This window comes from Lepisma saccharinum, chromosome 2 (genome assembly GCF_977018435.1).
Source record: "Lepisma saccharinum chromosome 2, izLepSacc3.1, whole genome shotgun sequence".
NCBI classification, from domain to species: Eukaryota; Metazoa; Arthropoda; class Insecta; order Zygentoma; family Lepismatidae; genus Lepisma; species Lepisma saccharinum.
Window position 1 is genome coordinate 186,178,271 of NC_139230.1, and position 27,131 is coordinate 186,205,401.

The window sequence follows — 27,131 nt, forward strand, 5'->3', positions numbered from 1 at the left end:
AGAGAATAAAATGAGGATTTTCTTTCCCGACTGAACTTTCATCAAGGCTTTTGCTCCCTTAATCAGAAGGTCTGTTCACGCCTATGCCAGTGTCTGTGCAAGAATCTCGATCAGTAAAGAAGAGGATGATGTTCGCCTATACTGTAAGGGGAGTTGTGGAGCACGTGGTGCTATTAACACAGAAGACCGTCACCGCGAAGTGGTACACCGAGGAGGGCTGCCCAAGTAGTTCAAGCTCTCAAAAATACTCGTCCACGTTCGAAGGCAGACGCTTAGTTGGCATCGAGTATTTTGCACCTACGGGACTGAAAGTGCTGGAGCATCCTCCCTACGGTGCAGACCTCGCCATGTGACTCTGCACTGTTTCCTCACGTCAATAACAGGCTAAAAGTAATAGGTTTTCCAATTAAGAGAACCTTCTAAGGGCGTGGGATGACGAGTGTACCCACTTCCCTCAGGAATTATAGAGGAGTTGGTTCGACGAATGGTTTTGAAGGTTGAAGAAGTGGTGAAAAGTATTTTCAAAGATTTTGAAAATGAGAGGTGTATTGCAAAACTTTCGTAGAACCTTTTCTATTTCCACTCCAAAAGATACCTGGTGTAACCGACATCACACCACAAATTTTATTGCTTTCTAACAGAAATAATAAATGCGAAACACTATCACATTTTCGTCATGTTTGATAACTGACCCAGTAATCTGTCCTACACATTACGTATCTTTAATAACATAAGGTCACTCAGAATGTCTGAAAATCGTGAAATCATTTTCCGAAATCTGAATATGGAAAGATTTTTTTTTTCCCAATTCTGGTACGACATTATGGAATCCAACACGCGTTCCTTAATAAATCACCAAATCCATAAGTGTCTTTGTTAAGTTCCTAGAGCAATATAGGATATAATTGTAAAGAACAGTGAGAATTCCAGATAGTAATGTGTTCTATATTTTTCACAGGGGGGGCAAGGCATGGTCTCAGGGGGGGCAGTTGCCCCCCTTGCCCCCCTCTAGCTACGGGCCTGGGAGTAATAGCTCCCCTTTTTCCGCCACTGCTGAAGTAGGTTAGGATTCATATTCATCTAAATTTCAAGAAACTAAATATTATAGAATTACCTCGTCCTGGGAAAATCAGGGTGAAATAATTCCTGCTGCCTGAACAGTTTATATAGTAGAAAACAACCTGCAGTGTCATAATAGATTATCCAGATCAATTTATCTTTCCAAGTACAAAATTATGTTACCAAAAGTAAGCACCTGCGCTTCATTCAGTTATACAAACCAATGAATCGTATCGAAAGAGAAAAAAAAATCACGGCATGATCAGAATCACGCATTGTGTATTCAGATATTAGTTTCCAGCTTCCACAAGTCTCAAACTTACAGGACGGTACGAAACAAAGAACTGAGAAGTTTCGATTTCTACAGTAAAGCACGCGTCTTTCACGTCGCACAACAGTTTTGGTAACTTGTGCATACATAGCTAGCCTACCTAACCTATAGTGGAACCACGAGCAAAACAACCTGCGCAGACCCGCGACTCCTGTGCACCGTATCCCCGCGAGTTAGGGAGGGGAAGGTGGACCATGTTTCCTTATGGCCCGAGGTGGAGGGAAGAAGGGAAAGCTGCGCGGGGACTTTTCGTCCCAAGGTTTTTTTTTCCTTGTGGTCGATCTAAAAGCTTTCTCCCGTGACGTCAGAACATAAGGTTGCTCAAGTGTTGTGCGATAAGTGAGACCCGTAAAGCACGGATTAATTGAAAAGACGGGGTTACAGCGCTGTAACGGGGTTGCCAAACAAAAAAATTATCAAAAAAAGAGTAAAAAAGGTAAAGTGCTCCCCTGTGCATAGCACCACGCCATGAAGGCGTAATTATCACAGACTATAAAATATCAAGTACCAAAAGGTTTTTTAAACACTTCTAAAAAAACATGTTTAAAACACATTGTTTTAAACGTTTAAAACATTTGCAAAAGAAACAAAGCCGTGTGTTTTAAACGTTTAAAACAAAGTGTTTTAAACATGCCAACCCTGGTTCTTCACTCTTCTGCACGTATCCTCTACGGTCTCTTCTTCATTCATGGGAAGTGCTTCGAACCGGTTTCGCAAATCAATTCTAAACCAGTGGCGTATGCTGGTTCTAACGAGTGGGTAATCTCCGACCCTTGATCCAGGATCCATATTGGATTTAGGAATATTGTGGCGGAATGTTTGTCTTATTGCTACGACCACAATCAATTAATTCTCGTTATTGCAGTTTAATATACGTGTAGAATTTCAAATAATAAAACAAGACAGTATTATAAAGCTATAAAAAACAACCTGTGAAATATAAAATGAAAGACGTGCACTAGTGAAATAAAAAAATATTTATTTAAGTGCAAAATTCAACTTACTCCAGGACCCGATTTCTTGTGCCGTACCACATCCAAAGCACGCTGTTTGTCCAGTTGCACGTCAATACGTGTCTGTGCGAAAGATTGCAGCTTAACAAAGGAAATTATGTGACGTTTGGATTTTTCATGTTTGGCACAAGCGTTGCAAAGATTACAGTATTCACCACGCGTCCATACATTCTTTTCAGCCCCGAAAAGTAAGCACGGCCAACAAAAAAGCAAAGCTTATTGACACTAATACTTCCTGTCAACCATGGTGTTTTGTCATAACTTGCTTGCGAAAATGCCTCACATATTCCCGATTTTTGTCTTTGTGTGTAGAAATAAGTTCAAGCGATGACACTGGCCTACCTGTATTAACAATTTGCAACTTCTCCTGAAAAGATCTTGTTCCAAAAGGTTTCACCAGCAAATCTTGTATCACATCCATTACCCTTTAACACAGCACTATCACGACAAACACTAACACCTAAATAAATAATAAACGCGAAGCACAGCACGAAAAGAACGACTACACGCATTCAGTTTCACGCGCCAAACTTCTGTTGTTGTGTTCTTGGCTCAGAATGAAATTCCCTACGAATGATAAAAAAATCCCTTTCCGAGCTCGAAATGACAGGTTTTGAAAGTTCGAATCATTGCAGGCCAGAGCCAGAATTTTATTTCAGGATGGGGATCATCCCTTATTAGCAGCCGCCACATAAAGTTGAAACAGTGGGGTTAGAAGTCCTGAAGATGAATCTCAGATTATGACAACGTATCATGCAAGGTGTTTAATCCTGCTAATGAAGTAAAATTAATTACCACTATGCACTTTTTAAATTAGATAATTGTAGCATTTCGGGGAGGGGGATTTCAGCCCCCCCCCCCGAGTCCTCCACCTGGCTACGTGCCGATGTGTTTTTCATTTTATGTTTAATTCGTTCATCTTCATCACTATTAATCTAAAGAGGCGGAATATAGCAACTTAAATTAACTAATATATATAAAATTTATTTTTGATATCTTTCCCTTTAAAAAATATTCAGTTCCGTGAAAGAAGTGTTCTCGCTGCTTTTGAAGATTAGAGAGGAGAAACAATCACTATTTTTGTAAATACAAGGATGGGGGAGTCAGCATATAGGTGCTTTAATTGCTTAAGCTTTGAATTTTATTTTAGTTTGCTTCATCTTCAATATTTAAGCTTTTTCCTTTTGATAAATTTATGTTCAAGTAACAGAAATCAGCAAGACAGAAGCAAATGTAAAGTGAAAATTAGCGTAGAATTGGTTTTGCCCATGTTATTCAATTTTCCTGTTCTTCGCACTCTACCGGGTATGTTTTCCCTAGTTCAGCGGAGGGAATGGTAAAGGCTCTGAAGGTTGAGGGTGCGACCGGTGAACTCTCACAAGAAGGAGCTTACCCTGGGCACGGAATCACCGCGCCTGAGAAGCAGTGTTTCCTCCCCCTCTTTCCTCTCTCCTCCCTCCTCGCCAAGGGTTGTAAGGGAAGCGGGAGGAATGACGTCAGGGTGAGATTCCCTGAAGTCATTCCACCGGCTGGAGAAAGGTTCCCGGACATTCAGCGGCAAACGGTTGGAAGCATTCGCGCGCTGGAAGCAAAGAAATGTATGCATCGAAATTGGTTTGGAAGAATATTGCGAAGAAATGTGTATATATATATATATATATATATATATATATATATATATATATATATATATATATATATTAAAAAAAAAGAAATACAGCCGGGTCATCTGCGATTACCTAGATGACCCAGAGTATACGCAGCTGTTCTAAACTCATGCTTCGTTTGTTCCTGGTTCTTCTTCTGCTATTTAAAACAGCGATGCTTAAATGATTACGCTAGTTCAACCACTTCCAGCCAATGCTGTAATTTTTTTTTTTTTTCAGTTAAATTTTCGTGACAAAAAAGTAGAACCTGCGTCCACAAACCGCCTGTGGGCACACCTGGTTCTGATCCCTCCAAAAATATAGTATGTGTCGTAAAGTTCCACACTGTATGGCCATTTCATTACAGCTGTGCAAATAATTTACCATTACCTGCAAACAAAAATAGTTAATTATCTCTGCTGTAGTCCACCAGGACTCCTCAGGGTTCACGGGAGGGGATTACGTAAGATTGCCCCCTCAAATTCCCTCTAATCCGCCCTAGTATATGTCTTAAAATGGCACAATGTTTGTTGAACTTCATTCCAACTGTGCAAATTATTTATCAATATTTCGGAAAAGAGAAAATAAAATACTTTCGGCGAAAACCAACCACGAAATCCGCCTCAAGGACTTCAGCGTTGATTGCCCTCTACCAACCCCCCCCCCCCCCCGTCCGCCATTGCCGATGAAATAGATATTATACATTGTCTATTAATTATTTTAAAATTAATATATGTGTGTTATTGCCTGCATTTCTAATCACATTGGCCAAAGTATATTAGGGAGAAGCCAAACACACTAATTTGTGACGCAATAAGTTGTTAGCTGTGCGTGATAACTAGCACTTCCTGAAATAGGTTCGAAATTGTTTTCCTGTTTGGGTATTGCGTGAGGTTGTAGAGACCTGAAAGCGACTAAATTACAGGATTGTGTCGTTGAGGTAGGAATATTTGCTCTTACAACATATATTTGTAAAATATTGTGACGTACTCTTATTTTCTATATTATAAATACATTGACAGTTTGTTATTTTCTTACGTGGCCTTATTATAACAGAGATTGGTGGGAACACCTGAGTCATCGTTACAAGCATTGCTTATATTGCAGGCGTGAAAGTGCATAATTTGCTTGACCATTTATTATCTGCGTTATTTCTGTTCGTAGGTATTTGTAAAAAATAGCATAAAAGTGACAATATAACTTCTGTTTTATTAGTGTAAAGGAACATGCTACCGTCATTGTGGTTTTCTTATAAAGGATTGCATTCATCACTGAAGCTCGGAGTTATTTTGGTGGAGTTTGGATCGCCTTTCTAGAAAATTCTTATATTTGCCCAATATTCCATCACGTTGAGGCTTATATTTTTAAAGAAGGAAGTAAGATTCGTAAGTTGTGTAGTATGCAGATTTTCACGTGAAAAATCACGTTCACATGACAGTTTGGTGGGGCTTCGAATTTTGTGCAGATATGTTTTTGTCTTGGCTCAGTTTTTCACATGATGGTATATCTTAGTGCAATTTTTCCCACATGATGGTAGAATGGTAGCTGATAAGGCATAATGTTTCCTCTTGAAGTGATAAAAGTTATTAACAATCACGCTTGAATAATGCCCACAGGGGAGTGAAATATGTCAAACGTTTAGAATGCTAACTTGTATAGTATATATGTCAAAGAAGGCCAATGCTATTTTTTTCTTCTTACAGGTAGTTCAACATGAGTATACAGTGGACAATAATAGCCACATTCTTGTATGTGGAAATTGTCATTGTGTTGCTTCTTGTGTTTCCAATTGCATCACCTCAAAGGTAAGCGATTATCATTTTTTACAAGTGCTAATGCTCAAATAAAGTAAAAGTATGATTGCTGTTAGTATTAGTATTTTGGCCCAAGTTCTGATTGTTTAATTCAGATTTCTTTGTGGTACACAGACATTTTTTTCATGGTTCTATTTCTATTCATGCCAGTTAACATAAACTTTTCAGTCGTAGTAAATACTGCATGTTTGTTTGAGAATGTTTTTTCACATCCTTATACAGTAACAGTTAGATATAGTGAAAACACATTTCTTCAATTTTACAGGAGGAAAGACGGGAAAGTACTTACGGAATTGTGTTCCTATAGACTTTTGGGAGCTGGGAATAGTGATTTTTTTTCCATTCGTGCAACTTATTCAGCCGGTAAATAATGTCATTAATGTATCTCCGTTGCATGATAGCTCGTGCCACCATTACCGTCGACTACGTGAATCAAATGTTCCATGTGTTAGAATATGTAACCCCATCTGTAGCAACCACGCAGTAGTTTTACCAGATGACATGTGAGCGTTTTTTTTTTTAAATTTAATTTCCTATGTTTGCGTAACCTAACTGAACCTAACCTACCTAACCTTATGTGAATAGTTTGAGGATCAACGTTAGCCTAAAAAACATCATTTTTTGGTTAATAAGTGTTAGTGTAGCACCACGAGGTAGTTTTACAAGATGACGTGTGTGAGTAGTTGTTTTTTTTATTTCCCAATTTAATTTTGTATGTTTGCCTAACCTATCTGAACCTAACCTAACCTTCCGTGAATGGTTTGTGGATCAATTTTCGCTTAAAAACCTTTTGTGAAAAGTTTGTGCGGCATTTTTTGGTCCATAAGCTTGGAAACACTGCATATCAACTGACGATAGGCAACACGAAAGATAATTAACAACGACCAATAAATACTCGTAATGTGAAAAATTACACTTTTTTCAGTGAATAAACATAATCCCAAGTTGAAAAATGTTCCGCTCGCCCACCCAGCGTCGAATGACATGGGTACCTGGGGGGTAAAGGCAGTCAGGGGTGTGATGCTGATCACATCACCCCCACTCACGACCGCAACAAGAAGGTGTGGGGCGTTACCCCCACACCCTCTATATGCCTTCAAGGCGTAGTGCTAAGCACAGGGAGCATAAAAATTTAAAAAAAAATGTATAGTATTATTATAATATTATTATAGTATTGCAGATCTGTGTTTTTTCATCTCATACTTCGTACGAGTGTCATAATTTTTTTCGAGTTAAAGTACATAACACCTACACCCACGCACACCCACTTTCACCTAACTGCGTAACCTAACTGAACCTAACCTACCTAACCTTATGTGAATAGTTTGAGGATCAACGTTAGCCTAAAAAACATCATTTTTTGGTTAATAAGTGTTAGTGTAGCACCACGAGGTAGTTTTACAAGATGACGTGTGTGAGTAGTTGTTTTTTTTATTTCCCAATTTAATTTTGTATGTTTGCCTAACGTATCTGAACCTAACCTAACCTTCCGTGAATGGTTTGTGGATCAATTTTCGCTTAAAAACCTTTTGTGAAAAGTTTGTGCGGCATTTTTTGGTCCATAAGCTTGGAAACACTGCATATCAACTGACGATAGGCAACACGAAAGATAATTAACAACGACCAATAAATACTCGTAATGTGAAAAATTACACTTTTTTCAGTGAATAAACATAATCCCAAGTTGAAAAATGTTCCGCTCGCCCACCCAGCGTCGAATGACATGGGTACCTGGGGGGTAAAGGCAGTCAGGGGTGTGATGCTGATCACATCACCCCCACTCACGACCGCAACAAGAAGGTGTGGGGCGTTACCCCCACACCCTCTATATGCCTTCAAGGCGTAGTGCTAAGCACAGGGAGCATAAAAATTTAAAAAAAAATGTATAGTATTATTATAATATTATTATAGTATTGCAGATCTGTGTTTTTTCATCTCATACTTCGTACGAGTGTCATAATTTTTTTCGAGTTAAAGTACATAACACCTACACCCACGCACACCCACTTTCACCCATGCACACCCATTGCAACATTGTGATTTTTACCTCATACATGGTACGAGGCCTATTGTTTTTATTAATTTAACTACAATGGTAAACCTATTTTGATGATGTTTTTGGTGATTTTATACTATTGCAAATCTGTGTTTTTTCACCTCATACTTGGTATGAGTGTCATATATCCGTGAATGGTTTGTGGATCAATTTTCGCTTAAAAACCTTTTGTGAATAGTTTGTGGGGCATTTTTTGGTCCATAAGCTTGGAAACACTGCATATCAACTGACGATAGGCAACGTGAGTCAACATTTGCCCGCCATATTGTGTGTAACGAAAGTTAATTAACAACGACCAATAAATACTTGTAATGTGAAAAATTACGCTTTTTTCAGTAAATAAACATAATCCTACCCCCACACCCTCTATATGCCTTCAAGGCGTAGTGCTAAGCACAGGGAGCATAAAAATTTAAAAAAAAATGTATAGTATTATTATAATATTATACATTTGTGTTTTTTCATCTCATACTTCGTACGAGTGTCATAATTTTTTTCAAGTTAAAGTACTTAACACCTACACCCACGCACACCCACTTTCACCCATGCACACCCATTGCAACGTTGTGATTTTTACCTCATACATGGTACGAGGCCTATTGTTTTTATTAATCTAACCACAATGGTAAACCTATTTTGATGATGTTTTTGGTGATTTTATACTATTGCAAATCTGCGTTTTTTCACCTCATACTTGGTACGAGTGTCGAGGCCTATTGTTTTTATTAATTTAACCACAGTGGTAAACATATTTTGATGATGTTTTTATTGATTTTATACTATTGCAACTCTGTGATTTTTTTATCTCGTACTTGGTATGAGTGTCATAATTTCTTACGTGTTAAATTATGCAACAAGTTATTATGCAGACCCGTATCTAACATGTTGTTGGTTATGGCGTAATGGGTGTCTTCTGATTGACTTACTGTTCTGGATGTTTTAATCCCCACTTAGGTTACTTAAAGGGTTTTCGCATTACAGATCAGTTAGTATGGTGAGAGTGTTTGAAGAGTACAGATGTGTTGTTGCAGTGTTAAAAGTTAAGTATTTAATTTATTTTAAAGCTACATACTATTTATTATTTTTAAGTTTAAAAAGTGTATCAAGTGATTTCTTTTTCATAGTAATTTCTATCAGATTGAGTTTTCATGTGATCAGATGTTACTTGTTGTCTCCCGAAATTCTGTATAAATAACATCATAAATTTTATCATAATAGCTACAATTATTTTATTTTGAAGGTGGTTCAAGTTGTTTTTCACACAGATTGAATTTGTATGAATTTGTATTTGTATTGAATTTTGTATTTTTTCCTGAGAAAATTTATATATAAATACCAGAGAGCTGAAAAAAATATTATAATTATAATTATTGTCTTTTTTAAGTTACATTCTATCAATTATCGTAAGTTTAAAAGTGTTTTTTTTTCTAGTAAATAGAATCTTATTGAATTTTGAGTTGATTGTGCATCTAATTGTTATTTACTTAAAGCATATTAAAAAAAAATGTAATGTAACATATTCATCGAATGTGTTATTTGTGGGAAATTAATCTCCAAAACTAATATTAGCAAGCATAGGGCAAGGTGTAGCAAGACAGGTTCAACAATAAATCGTTCGTTACCTACTAAGCCTTGTACTCAATGTGGAAAAATAATTAGGATTGCTAATTTAAGTAAACACATAAAAATTTGCAATGCATAAACCAGACATGAAACATTGAAAAGAAAAATTGATCATCCTGAAACTGAAGCTTCTACTTCCAAACATATTAAGATGTCTAATGGCCAAACGCAGATGAGATCTGCATTCAACAACCAACTCCTGGATTTTCTTTTTACTTCGAAACCAGGCTGTGATATTTCTAGTTTCTTGAGTAAAATTAAAACATCTATCATCAATATTTTGAAAAATAAACTGGAAAACAACTCCATAAAAGTATATGTTGATCTAATCTGTAAATATGAGAAAACCAATGATACAAGAAATATTTTTTTTCACAAAACTAAAAACCAAGTTCTTTATTTGGCAGACATTGATAAGTTGAATGTTTTTTATTCTAATGTTACTAGTGAATTGATTAGGAAACACGATGAATTCGAGGCTAAGGGATCAGGTTGGTGTTTGTGAAGAAGTCCTCACAGATTAATCGCTTATGTAAACAAATTTACACCTTTTTCTGCTTCAAGCTACGTTCCACTTACGGTAGCAATTCAGCATAAGAGAGCCATGCGGAATATTCATAACACTGACAATAAGTGTTCTATGTGGTGCATTTTAGCGGCTCTTCACCCGGTTCATTGTTCAAATAATCCGCAACAGGTTAGTCATTACACACAATATGTAGACGAGATTAAATATGCTATGACAGGCATCGAATACCCTGTTACTATTTCTGACATAACAAAGTTTGAAAACATGGCACGAAATGGAGAAGGAAAACTATTAGCTAAAAATATATATTCGTATACTTCAGTTAAGCATTTTGTGCATCCTGTTAGGATAAGTAATATTGTTGATGACGAAGCCGTAGAAATTAATCTGCTTTTTATTGCTGACTATGATGTTCATCATTACACGATAATTCGTTCACTCTGCCGCTTGGTCAGATGCCATCGAAGTTTGTCCAAGGTGTTTAACCATATTCGACGATCTTGACCAGCGTAATTACCAACATTTCAAAAATCAAGAAATTGCCAAACAAAAACTTAAAAAGGTAAAGTGATCCCCTGTGCATAGCACCATGTCATAAAGGCGTATAGGGGGTGTGGGGGTAACGCCCCACACTTTCGTGATCTGGTCGTGATTGGGGGTGATGTGATCATCATTACGCCCCTGACGCCTTTACCCATGATATTCGATGCTGGGTGGGCACCGGGCCCGCTTCCATCGTTAGGAAAGTTCCTGGATTTGAACCGGCCAGGGATCGAACCCGGGACCTTTAGCATGGTAGTCAGACGCGTTACCGACTGAGCCACAAAAACTTGCTGAACATAAAGTCTACTGTGGAGTTAACAGCCCGGCTCGCATGTTGATGCCCAAAGCAAATGAATTCGAAGAATTTAAATTGCACTAGGCCTTGTTGGAACATCCGGCCATCATCTTCGCAGACTTTGAGGCTTTTCTCAAACCATTGTCCTATTGCGATCCGGATCCCAAATTTTCTTCCACAACACCGTACCAGCTTCATGATCCAAATAGTTTTGGATATGTTGTTGTTTGGCAACATAGGATAGATAAACCATATATATATCGTGTACCGAATGTTATTGAACTCTCTTTTAAAAAGATGGTGGAGGAGGTTAAGAACATTGGCAGCCTCTTATGCCAATCGAAACCAATGCTTCCATTATCCAGTGAAGAACTTCAATCTTACAATAACATTGAAACGTGTCTGGTGTGTGATCAACATTTTACGGATGAGAATCTGAAAGTATTTCACCATAATCATTTCACTGGAAACTACATTAGTGGAATCTGTAACACCTGCAACCTCAAAATCCAGAAGCCTAAATTCGTACCAATATTTTTTCACAATGGATCCAATTACGACTTCCATTTTTTAATTAAGAATCTTGGATACGATACGCAAAAAATAGATATTCTTGCTCAAAACGAAGAACGTTATATTTCTATAAGTAAGAAAGTTAAAATTCCAGGAACGAATGAAATCATAGAGATGAGGTTTCTACATTCTTTTAGATTCCTATCAGCAAGTCTCGATGCTTTAGGGAGTAAACTTACTGATGAACAATTTAAAATTACAAAAGCTAGTTTCCCCAACATACACGTAGAACTGATTAAACGTAAAGGCATTTATCCTTACGAATATGTAACCGATGAATCTAAATTTGATGATGACACACTCCCACCTCAAAAAGAATTCTTCAGTCAACTGAAAAAAAAACGGAATTACGAATGAAGAATACGAACATGCGAAATTAATATGGAAGGAATTGAGATGCAATACTCTCGGCGATTATCACGATGCATATCTCAAATTAGACATAACAATACTTGCTGATGGTTTTCAGGTATTCAGAAAAACAGCAATAAATATTTATAAATTAGATCCAGCATACTTCTACAGTCTTACTGGTTTGGCGTGGTCTGCTATGTTGCTCCAGACCAGGATCAAGTTGGAATTGATATCGGACGTGGACATGTTACTTTTTATAGAAAGAGGGATACGTGGGGGGATGGTGCAATGCTCGCACAGATACGCAAAGGCAAACAACATTCACATGCCTGAGAATCAATACATACAAATCGACCATCAAATGTAGTTTCCGGTGAAATGATTATGGTGAAATACTTTCAGATTCTCATCCGTAAAATCTTGATCACACACCGGACACGTTTCAATGTTATTGTAAGATTGAAGTTCTTCACTGGATAATGGAAGCATTGGTTTCGATTGGCATAAGAGGCTGCCAATGTTCTTAACCTTCTCCACCATCTTTTTAAAAAAGAGTTCAATAACATTCAGTCCGCGATATATATATGGTTTATCTATCCTATCTTGCCAAACAACAACATATCCAAAACTATTTGGATCATGAAGCTGGTACGGTGTTGTGGAAGAAAATTTGGGATCCGGATCGCAATAGGACAATGGTTTGAGAAAAGCCTCAAAGTCTGCGATGATGATGGCCGGATGTTCCAACAAGGCCTTGTGCATTTTAGATTCTTCGAATTCATTTGTTTTGGGCATCAACATGCGAGCCGGTCTGTTAACTCCACAGTAGACTTTATGTTCAGCAAGTTTTTGTTTGGCAATTTCTTGATTTTTGAAATGTTTGTAATTACGTTGGTCAAGATCGTCGAATATGGTTAAACACCTTGGACAAACTTTGATGTGTGCATGAAACTTGGTTGTATGGCTTCTTACCAAGCGGGAGAGTGAACAAATTAGTGTGTAATGATGAACATCATTGTCAGCAATAAGAAGCAGATTAATTTCTACGGCTTCGTCATCAACAATATTACTTATCCTAACAGGATGCACAAAATGCGTAACTGAAGTATACAAATATGCATTTATAGCTAATCGTTTTCCTTCTCCATTTCATGACCTGTTTTCAAACTTTGTTATGTCAGAAATAGTAACAGGGTATTCGATGCCTGTCATAGCATATTTAATCTCGTCTACATATTGTGTGTAATGACTAAAGCCCGGATTTCTATGTAATTACATATTTTTTCCTTTATATGTACAAGTGTGGAATTAAAATATATTGACGAATTACGTCAGTAGAGATGTCACATTGAAGTTTTATATTACATATTTTTACATATTTTACTAAATGTTACATATTCCTAAGATATGAAATATTTTTTACATAAAACAGTCCTTAAGAGGAAAATCCAATGAACTTTTGGCTTACTAGTTAAAAAAGTATCTTCTCACTTCCCCTCCCTATTTCCAGGTCTAAAAAAATATAGTAACTTAAAAGTGCTGATTTGCCTTCGTTGTACGTACATAGCAGTTCGTTGATTCACCGCATCGTAACAATTACATCAAGAGTCGACAGTGTTTCAGTTTCCAGTTTGTAACATGGAGCGGCAAGCAACACACAGCGAACGAAGAGAACCAACAATGGAAGGCGGCAAGTACAATGCTGAGAGGCACTTACCTTTCATCCGTACATTGTTGTGATCGTTTTGATTTTTACAGCCGGCGGCGACAAATCTTGAATGAAGTATTGTTAACTCAACCGTAGAATTTCGTATATATATTTCGTCGCCTTTTCATTTTAACCATTGGAGTTTTAAGAAGAGCTTGCCTCAGTATTTAAACAGTGTTTTAGCTGTAGAAAGCTGGAATGGCTCCGCCTACCTCCTCGTTATCTCAAAAGCTGCGATCTTGGATAGCAGTCGATGATGCATTTACTACGGATGGTAAAGTTATTTTTTGTTGAGTGTGCGATAAAAATGTTGGGTGCACTATGAAGTCTCAATTAGATCAACATGTTCGCACTTCACTTCATGTGAAAAACAAACAACTACGGAGTGAAAAGAAGCAAGTTTTACTAACCCAGATGCAAGAGGATTCTTCATTCAGTGTGTTTTACAAGGAAATGTGCGAAGCAATGATTGCAGCAAACATCCCTTGGTATAAAATTCAAGTACCGAAGTTCCGGGATTTTCTGGAAAAATATTGTGGCCGTAAACTTCCTGACGAGTCAACCCTTCGAAAGCGATATCTTCCACATTCCTACAAAGAAACTTTAGAATCAATTAGGGCAGAAGTAGGCAGTTCCTATGTGTGGATTTCCATCGACGAAACAACTGATGCTTTGGGACGGTATGTAAGTAATTTCATTGTTGGAACGCTAATTGCTGATTCTCCATCTACACCACATCTCATTGCATGCAAAGTTCTAGAGCGTACTAATCATTCCACCATAGCACGATTTGTGAATGACAGTCTTAAATTGTTGTATCCGGATGGCGTTCAAGAAGAGAGTTCTTCTCATGTTCACAGACAGTGCGTCATACATGTTAAAAGCTGCTACGGCACTTAAAGTGTTTTATCCTAACTTGATCCACTTTACTTGCTTGGCACATGCTCTCAAACACATTGCTGAGGAGGTGAGAGGCAATTTCCCGGAAGTCAACCAACTTATTTCTTCCACGAAAAAGGTGTTTCTGAAGGCACCACAACGTGTGCAAGTTTACAAGGAACAATTGCCAGGTGTACCACTTCCTCTGGAACCTATTCTTACTAGATGGGGCACTTGGATCCGGGCAAGTTTTACAACGAACATTTTGAAGAAGTAAAATCTGTGCTTGACTCATTTTCGGCGGACTCAGCTGTATCGGTACACACTGCTCAAAATCTCTTCAAGGACACCAAACTTGCTTACAATATGGCATACATAAACAGCAATTTTGGTTGGATTGATACAAGCATAAAAAAACTTGAAACTGTTGGGCTTCCTCTCCTGGAAGCCATGGATATATATGAGGATGCAAGAAAGAAACTGTGTGCTGTTGGAGGAGATGTGGGAGAGAAAGCTCGAAGAAAATTTGACGCAGTGACTGAAAGAAACCCAGGTTACGTCAGCTTATTTACAGTGAGCCGCATTCTCAATGGTGAAACAGTTAACCCTCCCAATGATATTACTCCCGACCACATTCACCTCCTGAAGTACGCTCCGGTTACTTCTTGTGACGTGGAGAGAAGTTTCTCTGCGTACAAGAACATATTATCTGATTGGCGACAAACATTTACTTCTGAACATAACATAAGAAAATGTACCTGGTAACATATTGTAAGTTAAATAATTAAATACAGTGCCTGCCACAAGATCAAAGGTAACCTGAATTTTTGTAAGTTCTTTTTGAGTGAAAAATTTGGGCAACGAAAATTTACTACTGAACATTTTGATTGGTACCTGGTGACATTGTATATTAAATATTGAATATATTCAAATTGTGGTTAATATTTTTGCTCTATAAGAACATAAAAAATACTTAATGTAAGCATTGTAATATTGTAACTTCAATTTTTGTAAGTCTTTTTGAAATAAACATATCCCTTTGTGAGGAAAAATGTAACAAAAATAGGAAGTAACGTTTGGAATAAATATTTATAGTACATATTTCATTATGAATTTACATATTTCAGACATTTTTACTACATATTTATGTACTTATTTTAGGGGTTGATATTACATAAAAATCTGGGCTTTAGTAATGACTAACCTGTTGCGGATTATTTGAACAATGAACCGGGTGAAGCACCGCTAAAATGCACCACATAAAACACTTATTGTCAGTGTTATGAATATTCCGCACAGCTCTCTTATGCTGAATTTCTACAGGAAGTGGAACGTAGCTTGAAGCAGAAAAAGGTGTAAATTTGTTTACATAAGCAATTTATCTGTGAGGACTTCTTCATAAAGACCAACCTGATCCCTTAGCCTCAAATTCATCGTGTTTCCTAATCAATTCACTAGTAAGATTAGAATAAAAAACATTCAAATTATCAATGTCTGGTTTTCGTTTTGTGAAAAAAAATATTTCTTGTATCATTGGTTTTCTCATATTTACAGATTAGATCAACATATACTTTTATGGAGTTGTTTTCCAGTTTATTTTTCAAAATATTGATGATAGATGTTTTAATTTTACTCAAGAAACTAGAAATATCACAGCCTGGTTTCGAAGTAAAAAGAAAATCCAGGAGTTGGTTGTTGAATGCAGATCTCATCTGCGTTTGGCCATTAGACATCTTAATATGTTTGGAAGTAGAAGCTTCAGTTTCAGGATGATCAATTTTTCTTTTCAATGTTTCATGTCTGGTTTATGCATTGCAAATTTTTATGTGTTTACTTAAATTAGCAATCCTAATTATTTTTCCACATTGAGTACAAAGCTTAGTAGGTAACGAACGATTTATTGTTGAACCTGTCTTGCTACACCTTGCCCTATGCTTGCTAATATTAGTTTTGGAGATTAATTTCCCACAAATAACACATTCGATGAATATGTTACATTACATTTTTTTTTAATATGCTTTAAGTAAATAACAATTAGATGCACAATCAACTCAAAATTCAATAAGATTCTATTTACTAGAAAAAAAAACACTTTTAAACTTACGATAATTGATAGAATGTAACTTAAAAAAGACAATAATTATAATTATAATATTTTTTTCAGCTCTCTGGTATTTATATATAAATTTTCTCAGGAAAAAATACAAAATTCAATACAAATACAAATTCATACAAATTCAATCTGTGTGAAAAACAACTTGAACCACCTTCAAAATAAAATAATTGTAGCTATTATGATAAAATTTATGATGTTATTTATACAGAATTTCGGGAGACAACAAGTAACATCTGATCACATGAAAACTCAATCTGATAGAAATTACTATGAAAAAGAAATCACTTGATACACTTTTTAAACTTAAAAATAATAAATAGTATGTAGCTTTAAAATAAATTAAATACTTAACTTTTAACACTGCAACAACACATCTGTACTCTTCAAACACTCTCACCATACTAACTGATCTGTAATGCGAAAACCCTTTAAGTAACCTAAGTGGGGATTAAAACATCCAGAACAGTAAGTCAATCAGAAGACACCCATTACGCCATAACCAACAACATGTTAGATACGGGTCTGCGTAATAACTTGTTGCATAATTTAACACGTAAGAAATTGACACTCGTACCAAGTACGAGATAAAAAAATCACAGAGTTGCAATAGTATAAAATCAACAAAAACATCATCAAAATATGTTTACCACTGTGGTTAAATTAATAAAAACAATAGGCCTCGACACTCGTACCAAGTATGAGGTGAAAAAACGCAGATTTGCAATAGTATAAAATCGACAAAAACATCATCAAAATAGGTTTATCATTGTGCTTAAAATTAATAAAAATAATAGGCGTCATACCAAGTATTATTTTGAAGGAATCCAATTATACTACTGCAATAGTATAAAATCAACAAAACATCATCAAAATAGGTTTACCATTGTGGTTAGATTAATAAAAACAATAGGCCTCGTACCATGTATGAGGTAAAAATCACAACGTTGCAATGGGTGTGCATGGGTGAAAGTGGGTGTGCGTGGGTGTAGGTGTTAAGTACTTTAACTTGAAAAAAATTATGACACTCGTACGAAGTATGAGATGAAAAAACACAAATGTATAATATTATAATAATACTATACATTTTTTTTTAAATTTTTATGCTCCCTGTGCTTAGCACTACGCCTTGAAGGCATATAGAGGGTGTGGGGGTAGGATTATGTTTATTTACTGAAAAAAGCGTAATTTTTCACATTACAAGTATTTATTGGTCGTTGTTAATTAACTTTCGTTACACACAATATGGCGGGCAAATCTTGACTCACGTTGCCTATCGTCAGTTGATATGCAGTGTTTCCAAGCTTATGGACCAAAAAATGCCCCACAAACTATTCACAAAAGGTTTTTAAGCGAAAATTGATCCACAAACCATTCAGGGAATTATGACACTCATACCAAGTATGAGGTGAAAAAACACAGATTTGCAATAGTATAAAATCGACAAAAACATCATCAAAATAGGTTTACCACTGTGGTTAAATTAATAAAAACAATAGGCCTCGACAATCGTACCAAGTATGAGGTGAAAAAAACACAGATTTGCAATACTATAAAATCAACAAAAACATCATCAAAATAGGTTTTCCGTTGTGCTTAAATTAATAAAAATAATAGGCCTCATACCAAGTATTATTTTCAACGTATATGATTATACTACTTACATGATTCCTTTCTTACAACCAGCCATCTGTTTACTGTCATCTTGGTTACGGACTGCTGCTGCCATATAAGTCACATGCATGGTGCAAAGGGGTTTTGTAGTTGGGTTAGGCAAGTCAGATTTATGGCTCTTAGTATTCAAATCACATCTCCAAATGCTTCCATGGTTATGTTAGGCAGGCCAGGTTTAGGGTTCTTAGCATTACAATAATAATTGGTATGAGTTTCATATGTAGATCGGAGTAAAGTAAAAAGTAAAAAAAAGTAAAGACACCTGAAAATCGGATATTTTGTGTTTTGCATGGTTCGTACTTACCATTTGTGTATTGCGGAACATAGGTCAAGGTTCCATTATGCTTTTTACATGAAAACAAACACTTTTTCTACTAAAATAACACACTTTTCTAAGTGCTACCGAATGCACGTAACGGTGCAATATCGCTTACTTTGCAAATAATATCACTTCTTTGGTTTTTGAATATCAGTGTTTCTAACCTTCTTCACCAAAAAATACCTACAATCATGTTCGTCACGTGTGCAAATTGTACATTATGCACGGGTAGCAGACTGATAGCCTCACGAACCATTGCGATAAGGTTAGGTTAGGTTTGGCAAGTATGGTTAAAAAAAGGGGGGGTTGGAGACACTGACATGATTTCCCGGTCAAATACATACCACAATGAAAGAAAATACCTTGACTAACTTTGGAAACCTTAGAGAAACTCATTTCCGTAAGTAGTTTCTTCTGTAAAAATGACGAAATATGTGTCTGATGTATGAAACTGTTACCCAATAATTTCCCTAAATGTTTTCAACATCACGTCATGTTGGTGCTGGTTTAAAGCACGACACTCCCTCAAGCCTTGTGTCAGCAGTAGTCTGTGTGAATGACTTGTCGATGGGAAGGGGTTATATTTGCATAAGGTACCTTTTACATCTTATTTTTGCTGATAAGCATGACTTTATGGAACTTGAATGGCCCAAGTTCCATTTGTTTTATTGTGATTTCATCATGCGGGCTGTTTACCTACTGTACCCCCCTCGAGAATTCGGATTTTTTTAATAGACAGATTTTAATGTTTTACGTAATGTAAAAGTGGTGCCAGCGTTAGGAAATCACAAACAACGGAGATATTTGATCCGAAAGAATGGCCCACGTAAGTTAAAAAATGCAATTTCAGAGTATTTTCGCCACTTTTTGTTATTAAAAACTGTTTGTATGCCCAATAAAATAGCGAAAAACATGTCAAAAATAACTATATGTACCAAACCTAACAACCCTAACCTAACTACGTCAAATTACCACTGCTGTTTTGGAAAGTCGTTTGGGTGTTATATTCACTTGTGCAGAGCCTTCGGGCTGCTCTGCTACATGGTAAAGTAACATGCTAAGGCAACAGCCGTACTTTGCTTCACAATAACACATTTCCTAGAGCTAAAATCAACTGAAAACATTCATAAATAACAAAATCTGCATAAACCATGCAAAATATTTCACTTTCTCCACGGGGCACAGAGGATCAAGGGTACCCATCATGCTACGAATGCAATTTTAACATGGTATGCTTTCGATTTATTCCTGTTAACAGATATGCGGAGTTTCAGCGATTACTTAAGATTTTGTTGAATATATGCTTTCGTAGTTAGGTTAGGCAGGCCAGGTTTGGTTCTCTTAGCATTAAAATAGTGTCCCTAAATGCATTCTGCTAAGGTTTTATTTGACTTCTATATTAATTCCCACCAGTCTACAATACTTAGTCACTTGTCAACGGAAAATACATTGTCCATGGGAAGCGTGCATGCTTGCGTAAGGTTATTTTAAGTTTTTTTTTTTTCAACATAGGCTAAATAACTTTTTTTCAAAATCCAAACCGTGCTCCTTACTTTAAGGAAGGTTCAAGTTTCGTGTGACAATGACTGCCAAAATTTTACGATAATTAGCCTTCCTACTAGGAGAATTTGTAAAGAATCATAAAACAATCTGAACTGTTACCCTTTCTCTTTCTTCTATGAATGAAAAATACCTTTTGATGGGAAGTACAGATGCTTTCGTAAAGTACTTTTTACATTCTTGTCGATAATTTGCACTTTTCATAATTCCAAACAGTGGTAATTACTTTCACCAAGGTTCAAATTTACTCTAATGATCATTTCTAAAATGCAATACTTCCTCTTTCTCCTATGAAACTTTCAAAGAATCATTAAATATTCGGAACTGTTACCCTTGAATTTGTCATCTTACATCCAAATTGCACCTAAAAATACAGACTAAAGGGAATTGTAACCATGTCAGGAGAGAGCCTTGATGAAACATGAAGATATTGCGTAGCTTTGTGTATTGCATGATAGGGAGACTTTGACCCACTGTAACCTCTGAGAATTATGTTGAGCTGTTAACCTAACGTGAATGTAAAATATCACTAACACCATTAAAACTAACACTGCTAACCAAAGATATCCATAGTCAAGAAATATTCATTCATGTGTACATTTGAAAATATGCATTTTCTGCTGTGGTTTTAGGGAGAAACATGTTAAATGCCGCATAAATGATGTACTACTTTTGGTATTTGGGGGATCTGACCCCGAATCCACGTAAATGGCATAAGAAGGAACAGGGGGCATAGGGCCTCTCTATACACCTGCCAAATTTCATGGAAATCAGAGGGGGACACAGGGGTCAGATGATCCCCCCGTCAATTTGTCCTCATCTTGACATTTGAGGTGGGTTTTGCCCACTAGAACAGATTTTTAGCCAAAACAAAAAAAGCACGTATTTCTTCCTTTGGGCCCCTCTATAAATCTGCCACATTTCATGGTAATCGGAGGGGGACACAGGGGTCAGATCCTCACTTAAATTTGTCCTCATCTTGACATTTGAGGGGGGGGGTTGCCCCCCATAACCGTTTTTTAGCTGAAACAAAAAAAAACACGTATTTCTTCCATTGGGCCCCACTATACACCTGCCAAGTTTCGTGGAAAACAGAGGGGGACACTTAGATAACCTCCCTTGTTAGTCTTACACTTTGTAATTATATAACACTGCATATATTATAATGTTTTATTTTAATTTGTAAAACTGTAACTGTAGAACAATTGTATAATGTTTGTATAACATTCCTATCTTGTTATATGTGTTAAAGGTTTCATCCTGGAATGGAATGTCTCACATTTATGTATGTTTTCATTTCCAATACATTTGAGGGCCTCCCTGATGGCGCAGTGGTAGCGTCGTCGCCTTGTAATCAAGGGGTCCCGGGTTCAATACCTGGTGGAGGCACAAGTGGTTCGGATCCCACTTTAAACTGTAGGTCCAGTCTCGATTAGGCTTACTGTGCATAAAATGGACTTAAAACACCAAATCAACCAATACATTCAAATGAATACTTATTCGTTTCAATGGCATTTACAAAATCACCTCGGACATTTTATGTTAAACAAGTAAGATTATTTTTGTGCATGAGTGTGTTAGCCGATGCGCAGCAAAGTATTTTAGGAACAACACCTGAAAAGATTCTTGTAGGACTAACTAATGAAAACTTTCTTTGTAATCGAAGATCATAATACCTTTTAAGGTGTGGTAATATTATAATGGGATTGAGATACGAAACTCTCGGATCCAGATCCAAAACTTTCGGATACGGATCCGTTTGGCCATCCTTAGTCCACGGTTGATACTTTTGTAGCATTTTCAAAAATTATTTATCTCAGTATATCATTTATAACAGGGCATGAAATTTCAAGTTTGAAGTCAGTCGCCAGTCTAAAATCTTTGGTCACCACTATTTTATATTGATAAATAATACAAATATGAGCAATTATTAAAAAGAAAATACCTTAGGAATTAATGTTTGTGTAGCGCTGTCGTTCTGCACTCAAGTACCGCTTATCAATCACAGCTGCTGGGTCAAACTCTGACAAGGGGGGTCCATTTACAGAAACTCTGAGCAAATCATCTAGTGTCACAGTCTTCAGACAGTTACTGTAAGCAATCTTAAGTCTGTTGTGACAGCTGAAACCTCTCTCATATGAAGCTGTGCCCACTGGTAGAACAGCACAAAATGTTAAAATCTGGAGCAAATTGAGGAATCTTGCTGAACACTCCTCACGGTGAATCTTCTCCAGCGTCTGATTCAAAGTCAGAGAAGGAAACAAAAGTTTGTATTCTGCCCACTCTGCTAACAGAACATCCAATTTCTCATTATAAAGGCTCAGGTTCAAGTACATGTAGAGCTTCTTTATTTCTTCTATCCCAAACTGAAGAATATTTTCTTTGGGAGGCCAACCCAAGGTGTCGAAAACATTAAGAGATGCAATCACATCTGTTGATATAGATTGCAATCTTTCTGTGATGTACACCTTCGCATTGTTAATTAAGTTTCCTCTAACAGTCTGAAACTCTTGCTCTCCATTTTGAATGTTTGTGAGCTGCACATCCCTGATCTGCCCTGAAATGGATACATGGTCCAAGAAATCTTGTTCGCTTGGTCCAACATTAGATTCCAGGTCAGCCAAAACTGAAATACAGTGTTCAATTCTTATTTTCAGAGATGAAATCAAAAGATTCTTATTTTGTAGTGCCACGCTTAAAGGGTTCAATTTCCTGTAGAAATCCAAAAGGAAGTACAGAACCTTAACAAATTTGAATTGCTTCAAACTTTTCAGCAAACCCTTAGCTTTAGCGCTATCATTGTCTTTTCCATGGGCCACCTGTTCAAGATGGGTCACAACAGCTTTCCATGATTGCAAGAGAGCTCTTACAGCACTTTCTTTGTGGGCTAGCCACCTAATAGTGTGGATATCACTCAGTTTTAGAATTTCGTCTCCAATAACTTCTGCCGTTTCTCTCAAGAGATGAAGTCTTTTAGCAGAGCCATGATAAAACTGAAAAATATTCCTAATCACGGAATCAAATGCTCTAAGATATTCAACTTCACCACACACATCCAACACAGCTAACTGCAAACGATGTGCAAGACAATGAATATTTACCATTTTATTACAAATAGCTTTCATTTGCACAGCCAATCCTGATTTGTGCCCGACCATATTTGCTGCACCATCAGTACCCAAGCCTACAATGTAACACTTGCTTCTGCATTTATTTGGACCTATTGCCTTATCTAAATAATCAGTTACGGCAGTGAAGTAACCAGAAGTAGTAGAGTTCGGGAGCTCTATTACTCCTAAAATGTCCTCTTTGATGTGACCATCATTTGCATCCACGTATCGAACATACACATTTGCATGCTCTACTGATGATCTATCTATGGTTCCATCAATCAGAAGGCTGATGTATGTACTTTTCTTTATTTTCTCCACTAGATCTAACTTCAAAGTTTCAGCTATGAACTGAATAAATTCTCTGCATTGCTTTTCATTGCCATACTTAAATAGAACACTCACACTTAATTTTCCTGCCAAACACAGCAGATCTACAAAGTCTTTAAATGGTTTCTCATGTTTAGCTACATAGTATGCTACATTAAATAAATTTGTAAAATGAGAAAACATCTGGTGATCCATTTTTTTAATGCATTTTGCCATCTGTGTTTCTGTCGGGCATTCTTTTGCTTTTGCCTTTGCATTGGCAACATTTTCACTATGGACTTTACTCTGACTATGCTTTAAAAAGGACTCCTTTTTAAAAGGTACAGAAAACCCATTGACCCATTTTTTATCAAAGTTACTGGTAGGCACCTGTTTACAATATTTGCAAGTTGCAACATTTGTTGCTTCGTCATTCAACAACCACTCAAAATGGTTTAACCACTCTTTATTAGATTTCCTTTTAACTGGAAATGACACTGAATCACTATCACATTTCCTTTTAACACTTTGAGCACAGCTGGGAGATGAGGTAAGCTGAACACTGCTACTAGCTGATTTTGATACATAACAATACTGTTCCCTTAAAAAAATGACTGCTCCAATTTAAAGTTATCTTGTTCCAGTGCCAGCCTGTACGTAACATACGTACATACGTAACGAAAAAGGATTGTGTGTTTGTTTGCTTCTTCTCCATAGCAGTAATTGAACTAAATAAAACTAATTCTCTGGAACCACTTCACTCACAAGCAACTACCACTTAACGAAAAAGAACGAGGTAAACAGAACGAACGTTTTACCACGTCAACTAATGCTCACGAGTGCATTTATAGCATTCTTTTTTTCAATGAAACGAAGACTGGACACTAAGTGCGCGAGAGCATTCACAACTGTAAAAACTGAGTTTTTTCCGCACACAAGCAAGGAGCCATGGTCTGCTCCACTCTACCCCTCAAGTCCACACGGTGCACGATGCATATTCTGTTCGCCACATCTTCGCGACCTTACCTCACTCACCCCTCTTGCTGCCAAAATCTCAACTCGTATCTCCGTTGACAGTCGAAATGTAGTTGCCACTTCTTTTCGCACTTCTCGGGTGTCAGCAGCCAGCCCTCCTCTGGCTATGGTCACTGGATCGCCCAGCGACATGTTGGGGGAGGGATGAAGACAGGCCCGTAGCGAGGAGTAGGTGAGGAGGCTGGCAAAAGAAAGGGGGCACCGCCATAGAATGTTTTTCTTTTCTATTGCAGCGAAAGCAGTCAGGTTATGCAAGGGAGATATTTACAATTAGGAGATGTATATTCTAGTTACACACTGTTAAAATGTTGTTTCCCAAATTAGCAGTAATGTAGGTATTGTTATTTTAATTTCAATTTCAATTTTATGATTTGTAAAGAATTACGACTGAAGCTCTGCTGGCTCCTTGAGAAAAATCCTGCGAGCGCCCTTGGACCCATGCTCGTCCCAGAGAAAATAAACATCAATGCATAAAGTATGTATTTCACACATCACACACATAATCTTATTCAAATCACAGAACTTTGCATTTTAGAGCAGTGCAGGCTGGCACTGGAACAAGATAACTTTAAATTGGCGCAGTCATTTTTTTTAAGGGAACAGTATTGTTTTTGTTTTTAAAAATGTGCCCTGCCCTGCGGAATAATTTACTTAACATCGTTTTGGAAAAAAATCGGAAAAAAAAGCAGCTGCAGAAGGCGAAAATCCGTGATAATAAATAATTAAAGATTGTCGCTACCCTACATTCTCTTTCACTTAGCTTTATACACGTAATAAACACAAGTACGTTAAAATAACAATATTTTTTAAAATTATTCTTAAAATCGATGTAATCAAACATATTTGTGGCTGACACATCTTAAAAATGTAACATATGCGAATTACTTTTTCAGTGTATAATAATAATATATTTAATAATTTTATTTCTGTTCAGTAGACTTTTCATAGTCATTGTTCTTGGGCGACGTTAATAAACGTTTCTGTTATTTTTATTCAACCGCAATGATGTGGATGTGCGGTGATGGTATGAAAGTTAGGAAGGGACACCCAGGCCGGTATCTGAACCCAGAAACTCTGGCGTCGTAGCACACTGTACTAACGACTTTGCCAAGAAGGTTGGTGGAAGGTAGCATTTTGAGCAAAGCAGAAATTAAGTTATATATATATAATATTAAGATATGATGGTGGCACCAAGGCACATAGTGCTTCGGATCCCACTTTAAACTGTAGATGCAGCCCCGATTAACCTACTGTGCACTTAAAATGCCAAATCAATATCAATCAATTTAATATATGAACCAGCGTGTAGTGCATCTCCACTGCATATCGAATTAGGGATCCAGTTTACAAGGGGATTATATTCTGTACTCTTCACAGTTAAGTGTTAACCCACTGAGAAACCAGCCGGAAACATGGCGGATTGGTTGGCATATCGCGCTACAATGCCACAGGTTCCAGGTTCGAATCCTGACATGGGCATGGATGTTTGCGAGTGTCCATTCATCAATTCCATCATATCACCACTCATCCCCATCTTCGCAAATTACCCAAAAGTGGCACAAAAAGCGAAGTAAAATAAAGCAAACTAATCAATCAAACCACTGAGAAACCTAAGTTTTATATTTTGGAATCTCTCTAATTGAACTGGGCCTCCTCCAGGACTTAGTGAAAACGTCACTCTGAAATCAAGGGGAGCAGAATTCCTTACCCAGTGGGGGTACAATGTAGTTCGAATCCCACTTTAAGCTGTAGGTTCAACCCCGATTAGCCTTTTTGGGCATAAAGTGAACTTTATAAAAATAATAATAATGATTATAATTAATAGACGTAATGAAAGCCGAAATGAACATTTTGCTACGCTTGGAAAAAAAACAGAAAGAAAAAAGCAGTGGAACGAACCAGGGAAGAACGCCCTCCTCCCTGCTCTATTTAAGTGGGGGGAGAGTGGGTGGTCGGACGCTTGGCAACTCTTAACTAGCCTTTCTTTGTCGGTGCGTTCTGCACCCCAAGATTTTTAGTTGTGGTTTTGCCTCCGATGGAGGACACAGAGGTCCAATTAGATGGTATCGGCGTTGAGTGGACACAAGATTTTCAATCGGCTCGCTTCCCAAAACCATGTACGAACGTTGGATTGAGATGTTCGGGCATGTTTGACACATATTTGAAACAACAAAATTCTAGTCGCCAGCCCCAAACATTTGGTCGCCAATGGCGACCTGGCGACCGGAAATTTAGTGCCCTGATTTATGAGCAATCGTATATTTGTTTACAAAACTTGTACGCTTGTTATTCAGAATAAATAAGCTTAAGAGGTATGAATTAAACTTCATTTTACAAATGGAAAGTAATAAAATTGTAATAATAATTATCCATTTATTTTTTATAGTCTATTATTTTCTTTTATAGGACTGGTTTTTTATAGAAATGTTTAGTGATCTTAAATGTGAGCTAGAGGTACAAATTCACTATCACACAAACAGATTTCTTCATTTTTACAGAAGAAACTACTTATGGTAATAAGTTCCTGTAGCAAGCATTGTCTAACATCTGGAAGGTGTTTTCTGCCATGTGGGAATGTATCATAACAT

At 36.9% G+C, this 27,131-nt stretch overlaps 1 protein-coding gene across 2 annotated transcripts in view; it reads left to right on the plus strand.

Annotated features, from left to right (window-relative positions):
• The first annotated feature begins 4,868 nt into the window (after nucleotides 1-4,868).
• Nucleotides 4,869-27,131, plus strand: part of LOC145984228 (B-cell receptor-associated protein 31) — a 79,496-nt gene continuing 57,233 nt past the window's right edge. The window contains exons 1-2 of one of the 2 annotated variants that reach the window (XM_083117799.1): nucleotides 4,869-4,989; nucleotides 5,753-5,854. In XM_083117799.1, coding sequence (XP_082973925.1) covers nucleotides 5,763-5,854 — 92 coding nt within the window. In that variant the 5' untranslated portion in view covers nucleotides 4,869-4,989; nucleotides 5,753-5,762. Of the gene's footprint in view, nucleotides 4,990-5,125; nucleotides 5,210-5,752; nucleotides 5,855-27,131 lie in introns of those variants that run through there. The other variant, XM_083117800.1, reaches the window with a different exon arrangement.